This window comes from Fusarium oxysporum, chromosome X (assembly GCF_013085055.1).
Source record: "Fusarium oxysporum Fo47 chromosome X, complete sequence".
Classification (NCBI taxonomy): Eukaryota; Fungi; Ascomycota; class Sordariomycetes; order Hypocreales; family Nectriaceae; genus Fusarium; species Fusarium oxysporum.
Window position 1 is genome coordinate 515955 of NC_072849.1, and position 15588 is coordinate 531542.

At 49.6% G+C, this 15588-nt stretch overlaps 5 protein-coding genes across 5 annotated transcripts; 3 read left to right on the forward strand and 2 right to left on the reverse strand.

The window, feature by feature from the left end:
- Positions 1 to 1402: 1402 nt before the first annotated feature.
- FOBCDRAFT_232193 (uncharacterized protein) lies at positions 1403 to 2988 on the forward strand. The gene is made up of 2 exons (XM_031191013.3): positions 1403 to 2046; positions 2100 to 2988. Exons 1-2 carry the CDS (start codon positions 1516 to 1518, stop codon positions 2886 to 2888), a joined length of 1320 nt encoding a protein of 439 aa, XP_031032244.2. The 5' UTR covers positions 1403 to 1515; the 3' UTR covers positions 2889 to 2988.
- An 808-nt stretch (positions 2989 to 3796) lies between these two features.
- On the reverse strand, positions 3797 to 6131 carry FOBCDRAFT_169010 (phosphate transporter). Its single transcript, XM_031191014.3, has 3 exons — positions 5837 to 6131; positions 4316 to 5776; positions 3797 to 4265 (listed from the first exon to the last, which is right to left on the reverse strand). Exons 1-3 carry the CDS (start codon positions 5913 to 5915, stop codon positions 3982 to 3984), a joined length of 1824 nt encoding a protein of 607 aa, XP_031032245.2. The 5' UTR covers positions 5916 to 6131; the 3' UTR covers positions 3797 to 3981.
- A 2917-nt stretch (positions 6132 to 9048) lies between these two features.
- Positions 9049 to 10319, reverse strand: FOBCDRAFT_264581 (Alpha/Beta hydrolase protein). Its single transcript, XM_031191015.3, has one exon. The coding sequence runs from the start codon at positions 10150 to 10152 to the stop codon at positions 9253 to 9255; it is 900 nt and encodes a 299-aa protein (XP_031032246.2). The 5' UTR covers positions 10153 to 10319; the 3' UTR covers positions 9049 to 9252.
- Positions 10320 to 10669: 350 nt separating this feature from the next.
- On the forward strand, positions 10670 to 11925 carry FOBCDRAFT_232196 (uncharacterized protein). The gene has a single exon (XM_031191016.3). It carries the CDS (start codon positions 10757 to 10759, stop codon positions 11840 to 11842), a length of 1086 nt encoding a protein of 361 aa, XP_031032247.2. The 5' UTR covers positions 10670 to 10756; the 3' UTR covers positions 11843 to 11925.
- A 659-nt stretch (positions 11926 to 12584) lies between these two features.
- FOBCDRAFT_244110 (uncharacterized protein) lies at positions 12585 to 14642 on the forward strand (the record flags this gene model as incomplete). The annotated part of the gene is made up of 6 exons (XM_059610585.1): positions 12585 to 12633; positions 12836 to 13348; positions 13762 to 13829; positions 13900 to 13939; positions 13973 to 14561; positions 14609 to 14642. The coding sequence occupies 6 exons, from the start codon at positions 12585 to 12587 to the stop codon at positions 14640 to 14642; spliced, it is 1293 nt and encodes a 430-aa protein (XP_059465961.1).
- Between the last annotated feature and the right edge of the window lie 946 nt (positions 14643 to 15588).

The following is a 15588-nucleotide window of genomic DNA, read 5'->3' on the forward strand; positions in this document are numbered from 1 at the left end:
TATTTGATAGCGAACGGCTCTATCTACGTCGATGACGGAATATGTTCAACCGATGAGGTTCGGGGAGGGATCTCGTTTAGGTGGCTAAACGAGCTTTCTACAGTATTTCCAATTATGTACGATAGTGAAGAAAAGTCTGCATCCATGTAATCAAAAGGTCCCTTGAAGACCCCTTCCCGGGTGAAAAGTCCCCTTCAGTTGGAGAAAACATGACAAGTGTATGCTTGGCAGCATCCTCTTAAACTCTGAATCAACTCTAGAACACTTCGTTACCACATGGCATGAAAAACTGAACCCTTCATCATACGACAGACCTGCCGAAAACAACTGCCATGTGCCCATCCTCCCAGGAACAGAGGCGCCGATCCCCGTTTCCCATGCACTGCACCTGCATCTGCACGTTGAAAGAGTGTTGGGTCTATGTGACAGGTCAGGTTTAGGCAGGTATGTGATAAGTGGCTTACCCCAGTTGCGCCATTTGGAGGGGGAAAACGATGAGAACGGTCTGTTTTTTGTTAGGTCGACTGTCGGGCCTTTGTTTAAGTGGTGATTTACCTTGGCAGGCCATTAGAGTTATCTCAGGGTCTGGGTCCACATCCAGCGCAACGATGGGGAAAAGGGAATAGATGCCTAGGCCCGAATGTCACTGCTGCACAACCCCTCACTTCTTTATGGTATGGCCCTGCTATTTCCTTGATCTGTGTCAATTAAACCTGAATAAACACAAACTGATCTGGCATTAATCGTGTTAGCTCACGCGCGAGTCTGTGCACTGGATCTCCAAAGCATGGTGCCCCCGATCGATCCAACCTATGCCCCAGCACAAGGTCGATCGCACGTGAATCGCTTGCACTCTAAAATAACTGTAATATATCATAATGTGCCGGAATGCTATTGCCACTGTCAGTGGCATGTAATAGGATTGGATTTCTGCTTGGCACTGCATTCCTCGCTTGCACACTAGGGCCACTAGCACTCTTTGCCGGCCGGGACTATCGCCACTTTTTGGCTCCGAACGCGATAGTGCTCAACCCACACAGTGGCTGCGGGAGCCGCCGCTATGTCTGTGCTGTGCAGATAATCATATCGAATCGAAGAAGCCTACCTTTCCCTATTCGGACGGGCTTTTCGTCCTCTCGGGGCGAGATTCATCGAGGGAGGGTTGCAATATCTTGGACTAAGAAACTTGGGTCGACAGATAGTCCGTTCGACTATTCCTAATGCTGCAGAATCTAGACTGGTTGCTCATAGCTCTCATCGAAAAACTGTTCAAAGTTTCTGCTTTTGGTTGAGTATGGAGATGATGGAGCGAAAACTTCGATCAGGAAGCGTTTTCAGTATCAACTAACAGTCTATAAGAAGACAGCTTCCAGCAGCCTAATTCACTTCTCATCACTCATCTCATCAACACAATCATCTCTTCAGAGTACTTTAAACACTCTTCACTCCCCTCCTTGTCTCACTCTCCCATCATCACATCTTCTGTCTCACTATCCACACACTCTTACATCAACAATGCCTATCGTTGCCAATCTTGTCCAGAGACCTGCTCCTCGCAGCAAGGTTCTCCCTCACCAGACCAAGACCAAGACCAAGCAGAGCCATGCAGCCAAGACTTCACCCGCCAAGCCTATCATGGCACCCACTGAGGCTACTCCTCTTGTCGCAGTGATCGGCGTTGGCTTCGTTGGTACTGGTCTTGTTGACTCTTTCTCTTCCAAGTACGAGATCATGGGCTTTGACATCTCTGAAGATCGTCTTGAGTTCCTCAGGGGAGAGTTCAGTGCTCGACCCAACGTCTCCTTTACTTCCAACGAGTCTGATCTTGGCAACGCTACCCACTTCCTTATCTCTGTTCCTACCCTTCTTCGCTCTGATAGGACCATTGATCTGTCTTATCTCCGCTCTGCTCTTCGCCGTGTTGAGCAGTGGGCTCGTCCTGGCTGCACTGTTGTCATTGAGAGCTCTGTCTCTGTCGGCCTCACTCGCGAACTCCTTGGCCCCATTGCTAAGGCCAAGGGTCTCTTCGCCGGAATGTCTCCCGAGGTAAGCCGAACCATCTACACTATCGTACCATGACTTATACTAACAAGAACTAGCGCATTGACCCCGGCCGTGTTGAGCCTCCCATGCGATCCATCCCCAAGGTTGTTTCTGGCCTCGATGATGTCATCCCTGGATCTCTCGACGCTGTTGTCCGTCTCTATGGCCGCGTCTTCGACAGCATTGTCCCTGTCTCCAAGCCTGAGGTTGCTGAGATGTGCAAGCTCTACGAGAACTGCCAGCGCATGATGTGCATCGCCTATGCCAACGAGATGGCCGACGCTTGCAAGGGTCTTGGCATTGACGCCTTCGAGGTGTCTCGTGCTGCTGCCACTAAGCCCTTCGGTTACATGCCCTACACTCCCAGTCTCGGTGTTGGTGGTCACTGCATCCCTGTCAACCCCTACTACCTCCTCTCCAACTGCGAGTTCCCTCTTCTCGAGGCCTGCGCCGACAAGATGAACAAGCGCCCTGCCACCCAGGCCCAGAAGATCGTCGATGAGCTTCGCGGAACCAGTAAGCTTCAGCGCCGTGACTCCGGTATTGAGCTCAGCAAGCGAGTCCTTGTTGTCGGCATGGGCTTCAAGGCCGGACAGGACCATCTCGTCAACTCTCCTGGTCTCCAGCTCGCCAAGGAGCTTCAGAAGCTTTCCATGGATGTCACCTTCGCCGACTCTCTCGTCAAGCAGACCGCTGTTCCCGAGATTCCCCGATTGGCTGATGAGGACTGGAACAAGGAGGAGCTTGAGAACTTTGACATGATCGTTGTCAGCTTCAAGCAGTGGGGTATGGACTTTGATGTCTTGGACCGGGTCTCTGTTCCTGTGCAGATGTGGTGCCAATAGAGAGTTCAAAAAGCTTGATATAGGCGTTCTGGTTTCTGGTTTCTTGTTTTCTATAATACATCAATGTCTTCTTTCTTAGCATAGAAGTAATAATCATAAGTTAATACAAAGTCGTTCAAATAATCACTTCCTACCTCATGATCTTTTCTAAAGTTGCTTCAATTCTTCTTAATGGCTTTAGATCAACTTTACCATCATTAACAAGTAGACTTGCATCAATTCGTGATGATAGTCTTGCGGTTATCACGTGAGACCTCGCCGGACTTGAATTGTTCCGCTCGCATGAAGGTAATATCCGGCAGTGACACGGACGAGAAAGTAACTTTACAATTTCCGCCTCATGCGACACGACAATTGCGGTACTTGATTGACCATTGGCTCGGTGTTTGGCCATCGGCCAGATTACAGAACGCATGATGCTACTGCGGGGGATTGTCACGGACCCCATCATGGAAGAACACATAGAAACTTCGATGGCTGATCATGATACGACTCTACGGAGGATTAGTCCATGCGCCAAGATGTTGCCAAGTAACTGGTGTGAGTGAGGGTGTATAGAAAAAGCCATAAGCACGCCAAGATGTCAAGGGCTTGCCAAGATCTCTGCGTATCCCACAGTTCCTGCCAAGAGTCACCAATTACAGGGCTTAAACGACGTAGCTCAAGATGTTGCTGGTGGTTTCACCTCGTATTGAGAATGTTTGGTCGCGTGACAATGGCAATGTACAAACTGTCGCTTTGTAAGTGGCTGACTTTGCCAGTCTTGTGACGCAAGAGTACAAGACAGCCACAAGGTTCACTCTATTGTAGACCATTCAGCGCGGTGAAGAACCAAATGCTGTCTAAGTACAGGTCGAGACATAGATTACAGATGTCATTGAAGGATCAAAAACAGAGAGCGAAATAAGTATTGTAAAAGAGAGTAATCTCCGTCAATTAATGGTATAAAGTACTATAAACAGCTTTGACATCGGTATTCTATGCAGTCCGCTTCTCTATTTTCATCCCAATCCCCAAATGATTGTTGCATGTAATCAAAAAGAACGATAGAGCGTCAAGCTCTCAAAGGTATCAGAAATTGTGAGTGAGATGTTTAGAAGTGAGGAGCGTTGAGGGCGAGACCCATGAGGCATCCACCGATGAGACCAGCGATGGGGATGGTCATGATCCAGGAGAAGACGAGGAGGAAAACTCGCTTCCAGTTGACGGCCTTGAGGCTGCCGTTGCAGAGACCGACACCGACGGTGGCACCGGTGATGCACATGGAGGTAGAGACGGGGAGCTTGTACTGAGAGAAGACGAGGACAGTGATGGCAGCACCCATCTCCATGGAGGAACCACGGCTGGGAGAGTGGTAGGTGATCTTGTTACCCATAACTAGTGAGAGTTAGTAATTGTTCAGAAGAGACGATATGATTGAGACTTACCCTTCATGATGTTGTAACCGTATGTGATGAAACCGATGCAAATGGTGGCAGCGACAATACCAATCTGCCAGAGAGGAACCTCGGCCTTCTTCTCGGCGGGCTTGCCAGAGTGCCAAGCAGCGTACATACCAGCCCAAACACCGACAGCGTTACCAACATCGTTGGCACCGTGAGCGAAAGAAGCAGTGCAGGCAGTGATGATCTGGACGAAAGAGTACAGGTACTCAACCTCGTTGGCGTACTTGGGAGCATGCTCGTAGACACGGGCCATACGGCGACCCTCGGGGGTGGCCTCAATACCCATCTGAGCAGTGTGGATGTCGTAGTGAGCACCATACATAAGAGCGACGACGATTTGAGCGGGGATGCGCTTGACGACGGCAATCAGGTTGTGAGTCTCGTGGATAGAACCGGCACCGATGGGGTTGGCGTGGAGAGTGCGCATAGCCCAGCCGAGAGGTCCCTTGCCCTTGCGGAGGTTGGCGTGGTGCTTGTCCTCAGCCTTCTTAAGCATCTTCTGGTAATCCTCCTGGGTAGACTCGGAAAGGTTGAGATGCTGCTTCTCGTTGACCTCGGAGCTGGGGGCAGCGGCGGGGGTGATCTCATCATCGCTGATCTTCTTGGGGCTGGGGTCCTCAGACTCCTGGGAGACGGAGACATCATCGTCCTCGGCACCGTGCTGAAGGACAGCGTAGTTGGGGACACGAGCGTTCTCGGCGTCAGGGGGAGAGGGGCGCTTGAACAGAAGAGGACCCTGAACGGCATCCCACCAGCGGAGAGTATAGTCCTTCTTGATGACGACGGCGTGGACGAAGGGAACGAAGAAGATGGCAGAGAGCACGAAGAGACCGAATCCGACACCGAGAGTGACGGAGGCGATGTACCAAGCAGGCTTCTCAGTGAGTCCCAGACGGGGAGATCCCTTGTAGACGATGGAGAGAGTGCAGATGGTACCGGCGATGAGGAAGAAGAAGGGAGAGGTCCAGACAGCCCAAGGAACAGGGTTCTTTCGGACGTGAACAACCCACTTGACAAGGGAGAAGATGATGGCACCAAAGCAACCAGCAATGGCAGGAGCCATACCCAGACCAGCAAAGATAGCACCGAGACCCTGACCACCGTTCCAACCCCACTCGACCTTGCTAGCACCAACGGTAGCGATACCAACACCAGCGAGCGACGAGATAAGCGAGTATGTGGATGAGACGTGGGCATTGTGCTTGGTGCACCACATGACCCAGATGGAAGCACCGGCAGAGGCACAGGCGAAGGCGAGGAGCTGGACACCGGCGTTGTCGCGGAACGACTCCATGGGGATGATGCCGTTCTTGATTGTCGAGGCGGTTCGGGCACCGACTGTTAGGGCGCCGAGGAGTTCGAAGATACAGCAGAGCACCATGGCTCCTCGGTATGTGACGGAGCGCGATGAGACACTGGTAGCCCAAGCGTTGGCGACATCGTCTGTGGAGAAAATTGTCAATCATCTGTGAAATGCTGTACTGCAGGTGAGGGGTCACATACTGGCACCGTTGTTGTAGGCCTCAAGCAGAGCGAAGCAACTGCCAATGGCAAAGACGTAAGTGTAAGCCTCGAGAACCATTGTGACGGATCTGGCTGTTGTTTAAAAGAGGGGGAGTAAAAGAAAGGTAGCTAAGCTGTATGAAGCTTGCTTCTTTGGTGAAGTCGGAGAGGGGATGGAAGAAGGGATGCTCGAGCAAGGAAAGACAGGATTCAGAGTTCGGGGTCCTGGAGGGGAGACTTTAAAGGTTTCTGCAGTACCACCGAAACATTAAAAAAAGTTATCCATGGGTCGTTGAGCTCCCCTGCCAAAGAGGCTAAAAACTCAAAGGTCCCTAAGCTTACAGTAGTTCCGTGCGTACGCCCCCACCCAGCCCACCGAAGGAGGGAGGTCCAGAAGCTGGAGCCACTGCGTGTTGTGTTTCTCTTCGGTGAGACGATCTGGCTACCGATTACACGGTGGCTTCACGCCTTCACACCCATCGTGAGTGTTTGCCGCTTTTGGATCCCGGCCGAAGTTGGGTGGAGTATTATGGGCACTAAAGAATTAAGCATATTAACCCTATCATCTCTCTCGAAAACCCCACGTGCGAGATCTCCAACCCCAATTCTCCCCTCTGATTGGTTATCTTCCTGAGGATCAAAAGCACATGGGGATCTACGCCACAAACTGCGGGACAAGAGATGGCCAAGCGATCGGTGACACTGCTTGGCTAGAAGCTGATTTCTGGGCGAGTCGCGTGCTCTCTTTTCAAATCGTGGGTAAAAAAACCCTGCAGAGATTTTTTAGAGTTGGAAAAATGCTTGAAAGTAAGTTTATTCACAAGCACAAAAGTATGCTTATTATTGCTGGGCTTGCTGTTGCATTGAAGATGAGGATGTGCACGTGCATATGCGTACTTGGGTTCTCAGACATAACAAATCTCCCCCAATCCAAGCAATAACAAGATTAAAAATACAACCTTTTACCCGCTGTAATCTGTATCACCATTGCTGCTCTGTAACACGGACATCCTCCGATTTTACAGTGCTCGAATCCATCGTCTCGGCTTAGGAGTCTTGGCAAACTGTACCTTTAGCGAGTCGATTCACCAGTTCCTCGCAGCGTTTGAACTTTGAAGTGTAAAATCTAGCTCTCGCCCGAGATACTCCACTGTTCGGTCTCTCTTCTTGGTTAGATCGCAGTTTTTATCGCAGGCCCTGTTCTCTTACCAAATCTAGACCTTTTCCCCGTTAAGTCCCATCTCCCCGCGCGAAACGTGCAGAGCCATTTGAAACGGCCACATGGGGAAATGGAGAGATCTCACTGGATAGATTGCACCCCGGACACTTGTACGCACTACCTCTGTTTATTGGGTCCTTTTGCTGGCCACTTTTTTTTACCGACAGGGGTTATTATCATTTTTGGGTGTCGTTGAGTTTCTTTTGGCCTGACATTTCCGATTCCCGCTTTGCCTAATGCACGTGAAGTTGTTCGTTGTTGCGACATCCTTGACTGTCGTACGCATGATACCCGCTCCCTCGGCGAACGGATGAGACCTTCACGAGTGTCTGACCATGTCGTTTTGGTAAACCGAGTCTTGAATTCGGTATCTGTATAGAGAATTGTAGATCACTAGTTTCATGAATAATTCCTTTTTGGCGCTTCCATCGTTCAGCTCTAGACTTATCTCTAAGCTTAAACCTTACGTTAGATTCTTGCATATCAATTCCCCCAGTTGATCCGAACCTCATCGCGAGAGATGTCCATCGCCACCATCTCATGTCCAGCTCTAGACACCATCACGGCAGCTTTTACCGTTTGCCAAGTCTGCGCCAAGCTGTTATATACCGAGTACCAAGAAGGCATCTTCCGGAATACCCGTCATCTCGGCCGTTCTGCCCTGGACGCCCAGAAAACGCCTTCCGTCTCGGCGATCCATCCCTCAGCTGTCTGCCCTGCCCGCGCATGTCTTGGCCGTTCCTTGCACCACGGGGACACGACGCGGGCCCTAGATTGGGTGCAGCAAGCATCCGTACAGAAAAAAACCACACCAACGGTCCGCTAATCGTGACGTCCCCGGTGCATGTATCCTGCTTAGCGGCATACCCGTGTGTAGGCTTCGCGAGGATCCTCAGCCAACCGTATCCACCCCGTTGGCGATTACAAGACGTTCTAGCAGGAGATTGGCATACGTCTAACCCTTGTCTGCATAGGTGAGCTGCAGGATCAGTGACCATTCTTGTTCTCGAAGGTTTAGCGGATATCGCCATCGCCGTAGGATCGTCGGGGATGCGATATCAGAAAGATGCCTGTTAATATGATAGCTGTACTTGTTTTTTGATTCTCCATTTGGATGTCTGGAAACGCCACTCGAAGATGGGAAAGCATCTCGGTTTATCGTGAATTTATCGATAGCTCGTATCGAGATATGTGTTTTGACGTCAAAGCTGAGGATGAGGTCGTCAACCTGCGGTTTACTTTGAGCGATCAACATTCTTCTTCGAGGCGAAGTGACGTGAATGATGTCAAAAGAAGAAAGATGTTTTCGATGAATGTGAAAGCCGATCACGATGTAAGAAAAATGAACGATTATCCTTCTCTCCCCCGATCACTACGCGCATATCATTGATATCGGACCTGGAGGCAAAACTACCCTATAGAGAAACTGCTCATCACAGCGACGAGGCCACTTCCAGAATCGGTAAGGCCTCTTTGATGTCAGAACCTAGCCAGGGGCTCTAATTGGCTCGTCTTTTCTCTTCATCGATATCTAGCTGGTGACTCGGCAGCAACGGACAAACCCAACCCAAACCTTGAGTTTATGCATTGAACTTGAAGCCTTCCCGAACATGGAAGTGATGCACGTTTTCTGTTTCCACTCTATTCCCTGATATCCACTCTCTAAGGGATGCTAGGGATTTTGACCCTCTGATTCACTGCAAAATCATTGGAATGTAAAAAATTGCGTTAATAACCGTTGCCCTCTCACAATTTATTCCCTCCTTTGGAAAGGTGACACCGTTTTTGAGCGTTGTTGGTAACGACAAATTTGGCTGATCGGCCAACCCGACCATCGTTACCTCAAAAGATGGGTTGCCGAAACACGAGGGCTCTACGGCTTCAGATATTGGCTGTTTAATTTCGCGTTGCTCCTCCGTCGGATCATCAACGCTAGTCTCGTGTCACCTCTAGCTGAACTCGTTTGATTTATGCTTCTTTGGCGTCTGGATTTTTCCTCATTTTATTAAGTGTCAGAAATAATATTTTCGCCTGGTTCACGTGAATGAAAAAGAGCGCGTCTCGGAAAGCCTTTTTTTTTGTCAGAAGATCCTACCTTTACGAATTCGATCGCGATACGCGTCGCGAATGGATATGGGTATTCAACTTCCTGAAAATATCTTATCGTCAAATCTATTGATATTACCCTCTCCACCGCTCAATTAAGGAACTCTAGAATCGCGGAGACAACAACATCAGGTGCCTGCTCAGGAACATAGTGTCCCGACTCAACACTTCGACCTTCGACCAGTACACCCGGATCAGTAACATCCTTCCACTCCTTCACAGCATCAAAGCACTTCTCAATAACCCCATGCTTTCCCCATAGAACAAGCAAAGGGCTCTTAATCCTTCGACCATGCTTCAGATCCTCTCGCGCCTCCTCCAGATCGACCGTCGCGCTCGCGCGATAATCATTACACATGGCATGAACCGTTGCGGGATCTTCCAAGTTCTTGGCATAAATCTCAAAACATTCCGGCTCAAAGATGGATAACCCATCGCCTTGACGACCTCCCATGAACATCTCTGCTAACTCTCTAGGCTTCGCGGTGATAAGTGTCTCAGGAAGAGGTTCTTTCTGAATGAGAAAGAACCAATGGAAGTACGCTTTGGCAAAGTCGAAATCCGTCTTGGTATACATCGCCAGTGTAGGACAGATGTCAAGCAGTATGAACTTGCGAATGCGATCAGGATAATCGACAGCCAGTTTATGCGCGACTCTGGCGCCGCGATCATGAGCGCAGACAAAGAAAGACCCAGTATGGCCTAGAGCGTCCATAACATCGATGCAATCTCTAGCCATGGCGCTCTTTGCATACGAAGCTACATCGCCGGGTTTGGAGGACTTTCCATAACCTCGGATGTCAATCAGCACAACGTTGTACTTGTCGAGAACCCGAGGCGCGACACGATGCCAGATGTGTAGTGTTTGAGGAAAGCCGTGGATGAGAAGAAGAGCGGGCTTGGAGGAGGGCTCGCCGCTTTTCAAGCCGTTGATGGTGATGTCCGGGTTGGACTTTATCTTAATTGCGAAAGGTTCAAAGTTGTCAAACATTTTGCGAGGCTAACGAGAATAGTATTGTAATAAACAAGATCGGTAAATGTAACACGAAGGGGCTTTTCGGCTGTTTATATCGTATGAACGCCCTTTGGTAGACAAGTTGCTTAAATAGTATATTTTGGTGATGATTAATTGCGGAGAGTGACTATGCCGTCATAATTTCACGGGCTCGCTGCCAAACCTCGGCCGCTTACCACTAGCGGGCTTACCTTCTGCCGTATAACAACGGTCAAACACGCCGAACAAGAGGCCAGAATAGTGATTGACGAGGCGATGGTATAGTAATTCATTTCTTAGAGGTATTTTCTCTGCTGTTTTTCGAGATTCAGTCGCACAGACAATCGGCCAAATAGCACTCAGTCCGACCTTATCGGGGTCCCTACGCCGATAAGAACCGGCGGGCAAAGAAATAACCGCCGGCGGGGAAGTGGAGATTCGTCATCGGCTTTTCTGTATCCCGATATCATCGGCCTTCGGTATAACCGTTGAACACTTATGAACTGCAAGTCCACAGAAATAAGTAAGATAAAATCCTTTCTCAAAGACAATCAGTCTCCCAGAGCTAATATCCAGCATCCGACTTCATAAGCCTCTTACAATGTCTAAAACACTCAAGATCGCTGTTATCCCCGGCGATGGCATCGGCAAAGAAGTCATGCCGTATGGCGTCCGTTGCCTCAAAGCCGCAGCCAAGAAGTTCAACATCTCACTCGAATTCCAAGAGTTCGACTTTGCAAGCTGCGATTACTATGAAAAGCACGGCAAGATGATGCCTGATGACTGGAAGGATACTCTCCAGAACTTTGACGCCATCTACTTTGGCGCAGTTGGCATGCCCGACCAAGTTCCCGATAACGTCAGTCTCTGGGGCAGTCTTCTCAAATTCCGCCGCGAATTCGACCAGTACATCAATCTACGACCTTGCCGGCTCATGCCTGGCATTCCATCTCCCCTCGCAGGTCGCAAACCCGGCGACATCGACTTTTGGATCGTGAGGGAGAACACGGAGGGAGAGTACTCCAGCGTCGGAGGAATTATGTTTGAAGGAACAGAGCGAGAGACTGTGATCCAAGATACAGTCATGACGCGTGTTGGAGTCAATCGCGTTCTTCGCTATGCTTTTGATCTTGCGCAGAGTCGACCTAGGAAGAAGTTGACAAGTGCAACGAAGAGTAATGGTATCAGCATCACTATGCCTTGGTGGGATAGTCGCGTAGCTGAGATGAGTAAGAACTACTCTGATGTTGCGGTTGAGAAGTATCACATCGATATCTTGACAGCACACTTTGTCCAACGGCCTCAGATCTTTGACGTCGTTGTTGGATCAAACCTCTTTGGCGATATCCTGTCTGATCTGGGCCCTGCGTGCACGGGAACGATTGGCATTGCACCATCAGCAAACATCAACCCGACGGGCGATTTTCCCAGCTTATTCGAGCCTGTTCATGGAAGTGCACCGGATATCTACGGCAAGGGGATTGCGAATCCTGTCGGAATGATTTGGGCGGGTCAGATGATGCTATCGCATTTTGGGTATGCAGATGCCGCTGCGGGAATGATGGAGGCTATTGAAACTGTGCTGGCGAGTTCGGGAGCGGAAGTCAAGACTGCGGATATTGGTGGTAACGGAAATACGCAGACATTGGGAGAGGCTATTGAGAAGGAGATTCTATCAGGCCAATAAGACACGCCAACATATTATCTATAAATAGATAAGATAAGAAGTTCCGCTGTATTCTTGGGGCACTGCCTCTCATTCTATCCTCATTGCGTTCTATGGAGGTTGGTCGCCAACACAACGAAATTGGCGACTGGGGCAAGCCATGAGTAGAAGCCCGCTGCACGAGTGTCGCATCAACCATGACAACGATTGACAACTAATGAAAGCTCCAAGCGACATACTCTTACATGAGCTGAAAGGAAGTTGGTGGGATGATAAATCATCGGGTGTAGAGAACAGCCTCGTATTGGCCCATTCGCGCAGCATTACAGAATCCTCCACAGCCTGACCTGATTGCTAAGAATAAGTAATCAATGACTGCAGGAATCTCAAATGTGACAGCCTAATCAGAAGTGTTAGATAATGACATATAGCCACCATCGCGTCTGGTGTGGTGTTATGAAGATGTATCGGGAATGAGGGATAAAACACGCCAATTTTTCATATTATTTGCACTCTGGTGTTGTTCCATGCTGCACTTAACTAAGAGTCATCATGGCAGTACAAAGCTATTCTTTCTACTGATACGACGGATCTTCCCCCAGGAAGCCCAAAGCAACATATACTCCTAGAAGAAACAACCCCCCCGGCTCCCTAATCGCTATGAATCATTTCGGGAGCCGATTCTGTATCACTGCCTCACGCCGATACAGAATCCGAACCGGCTGTATTGAAAGCCGCCCATGAGCAGAATGTCGCAACCGCCATGTCCAAAACCATGAAAGAAATACCCAAAACATCGCTGGTGGCACAAAGTAGGACTATTGGGCCTCTTTACATTGATCACTGGTACTATGGTCATCTTGGCCTCATGCGCCATACTAGTGTTCCTTTGGAAAGGGGCGCAAACAGCCCGAGATTGCGGCGAGCCAGCCAAGTTTTGGAAAACCATCGTCTTTCGTGATATGGCTGCGAAGGTCATTACCATCTGCTCCGCTGACATACGTGTATCGATAGGCCTTCACATCAGCCTTGTAGCTGCGGCTGTCGCTGCTCTTATGCTCGAGACTACTGGCACCAGGTTTCGCGACATCGCGGCAGTTTCAATTCAACGAGCCTCGGGTTCAAGTCCTTACACAATCTTTCCTGCTTCATTGAGAGTTAATAGAGCCAGCGTATTTAGTGTGCTGCACGCTTCGATCATTATCATAGGGGCAACTATTCTAATCGCTTTGACGTTTACGTCCACGATACTGCTAACGGGCCTGAAGAACGCCAATATCGCTGGACCTATGCAGGCAAAGCTTCTTCCAATTGAACTCGGACCGAATACTACCTTATCTGCGAATGGTGTTCTTCACTACAGGTCCAGTCCTTTTGCGAACTGGCGATTTGGCGAGATGAAGTCTGGCGATGTTACCTCGACTGCCGAGATTGCCGACACCGGAAGTACATACCGCACTCTTCTGCCCTACATGAAGGAGGAGCCTAGAACATCGTTGGAGCACTACACTGGACCAGGGCTGGTGGGTAACTTCAGAACAGTCTGTTTCAGTCCTAGCCTCGAAAGGATTCACTTCGATCTTACTGCAAGCAGATGGAGCGTTCAGGCAGAGCTCAATATCAAATCAACGGAAAATGGCCCAAACTTTCTTAAAAAGTGGTCAAAGAATGAATTCCGCTTTCAAGCCCTGCTACCAACCAAATGGAATGAAAGCGACGCAGCTAACTTGCCACTCTCGCTCGCTAACAATTACCACGCTGGTCCCCGCGGGGATCTAGGTCTTACAGATCCCCTCTCAGGCCGGAACTTCAGTTCCATCCCCCTGCTGCTTCTCAAGTCCAGTCCTATTCTGCTGCATGGATTTGGGCACCTAGACTTAGGTGGCGAGACTGACGAGAGCAAAGCTATGGATAAGATTGATCAACTGAAAGGAATAAAGACAAATATGGACGGTCATTGGACAATAGCTTCGTTAAAGAATGGTACCGAAGTGTTCAGTGTGACATTGTATTTTCTCGCGGATAATGCACCAGAGATTTACGAAATTACTATGACTGGGATGGCTATCCAATTTGAGCCCACAGTCGAGTGGCAGAGGAACGGCCCTTCGAAGAGTAGTCAGCAACTGTAGAAATAGCTTGGCATTGGAGTTTTCAACAAAGACTACAGGAGGCGACATATTATGCAGCTCGAGATCAAAGTGAATGACTCGAAATACTCAGGATCAATGACGGAGTACAAGAACTTTGCTCTTATACAAGCGCTGTTGGGGTGCTCACCCCAAGGAGGCTGGGCAATGACAAACTACAAGGATCTCTATGAGGAAGATTGGATCGCTTGGTGGGCCGCTCATGCTGTGCATGTCTCTCTCATCCAAAACATCCTGCGAGCGACGGGCGATCCTGCATTAGCCATACAGGCCCTTGCCTTTAGGTTTCACTCCATGATCTTCTACGACAGCATGGCAGACTTCGACCTGCAGAAGCCAGTCACCACCATAAACTCAGCCGAGATGCTCCTCCCAGTGCGGTGGACGGGGCTAGACGTAGTTCTGGGCCTGGCCTTGGTCCACTTACTGCTACTATGCAGCACGATGGTGCTGTTTCAATTCAAGACGAGGGCTTCTAGTCTGGGCAACGCTTGGCAAGCCACCGCCCAAGTTGTGTCGACTGAAACGCGTGCGGCCGTGGGGGAGGCGAGTACGGTGAGGGATAAAGAGGTTGAGGCTTGGGCTAGGTCGTCGGTGTTTCCAGAAGGTCGTGCACTGTAATGATGTCCGATGTCAGTAACAGAACCGAGATCGTGGATCAAAAGATGTGAAAGACATCGGAAGGTTTCAAGCGTCGGGGTTCAGCTGTCTTTCTAGAAGGAAATTACGTGCATATCATATCGGAGGTTGTATATCATCTACTCCGTGACCTGAGTCATTGTCACTTCCTCCACTTGATTAGCGCTCTGATCGCCTCCCCTGAGCGACCTTGCCGCTGTGGGTATTCTAGATCTCATCTTCGGTCCATGCTGCCGATCACTTGCAATCTGGTTCCACCAACATGCACCTCTCGTTTATCAACCAAGGCTACATATAACAAAGCTTCCCTGTTGATGGCTTTGGCTCATAATTCCCGCTAACCGGGGATGATCAGGATAGTAAATTCCCGCAGCGACATGCACGGTCCGCTCTAAGCGCTGGCCTGAGTTCTACGGCACCGATCATGATATCCTGACCAGTCAGACCGTGGTGATTTCTTGTCGGAACGACAACTTGCCTCGGTGAGACGTTAAGTTGGTAACGTGTGCGTGCGTTTTACTTGCTCATTGTAATTAAAAGGAAACGTGCCAGCGACTGATCATCCGGGATGAGCCGATTAGTACGGGGTAATTCAACGTCTATTCCTACAACAACCTCGAAGTGTCGTGATCTACGGAACGGGCCGGAAGTTCCGGTGAGTCGACGCAAAGTTTCCCCAGAAAGCCAAGCTGCAACTGTTTCATTATTGTTGTACTAACTCCATCTTCACTTAACAAGGAGACGAACAGCTCGTATCGTTTAGGCTCATTTCTTCTGAAGTGGCCTAAAATCAGGCAGTAGCCACAACATGTGATTAACAGTCAATGGTGTAGTTGTGCTGGGTAGCCCTGGTGGTCGGTTATCAAATGACTTTCCATTCCTGTCTTTGCGTCAACAACTTGCTCATCGTGCGGGCAAAACCATCATACGCCAAGGAATTCCTTCACTGTGTCAAGAAGTTGCTAGAACGATGGCACC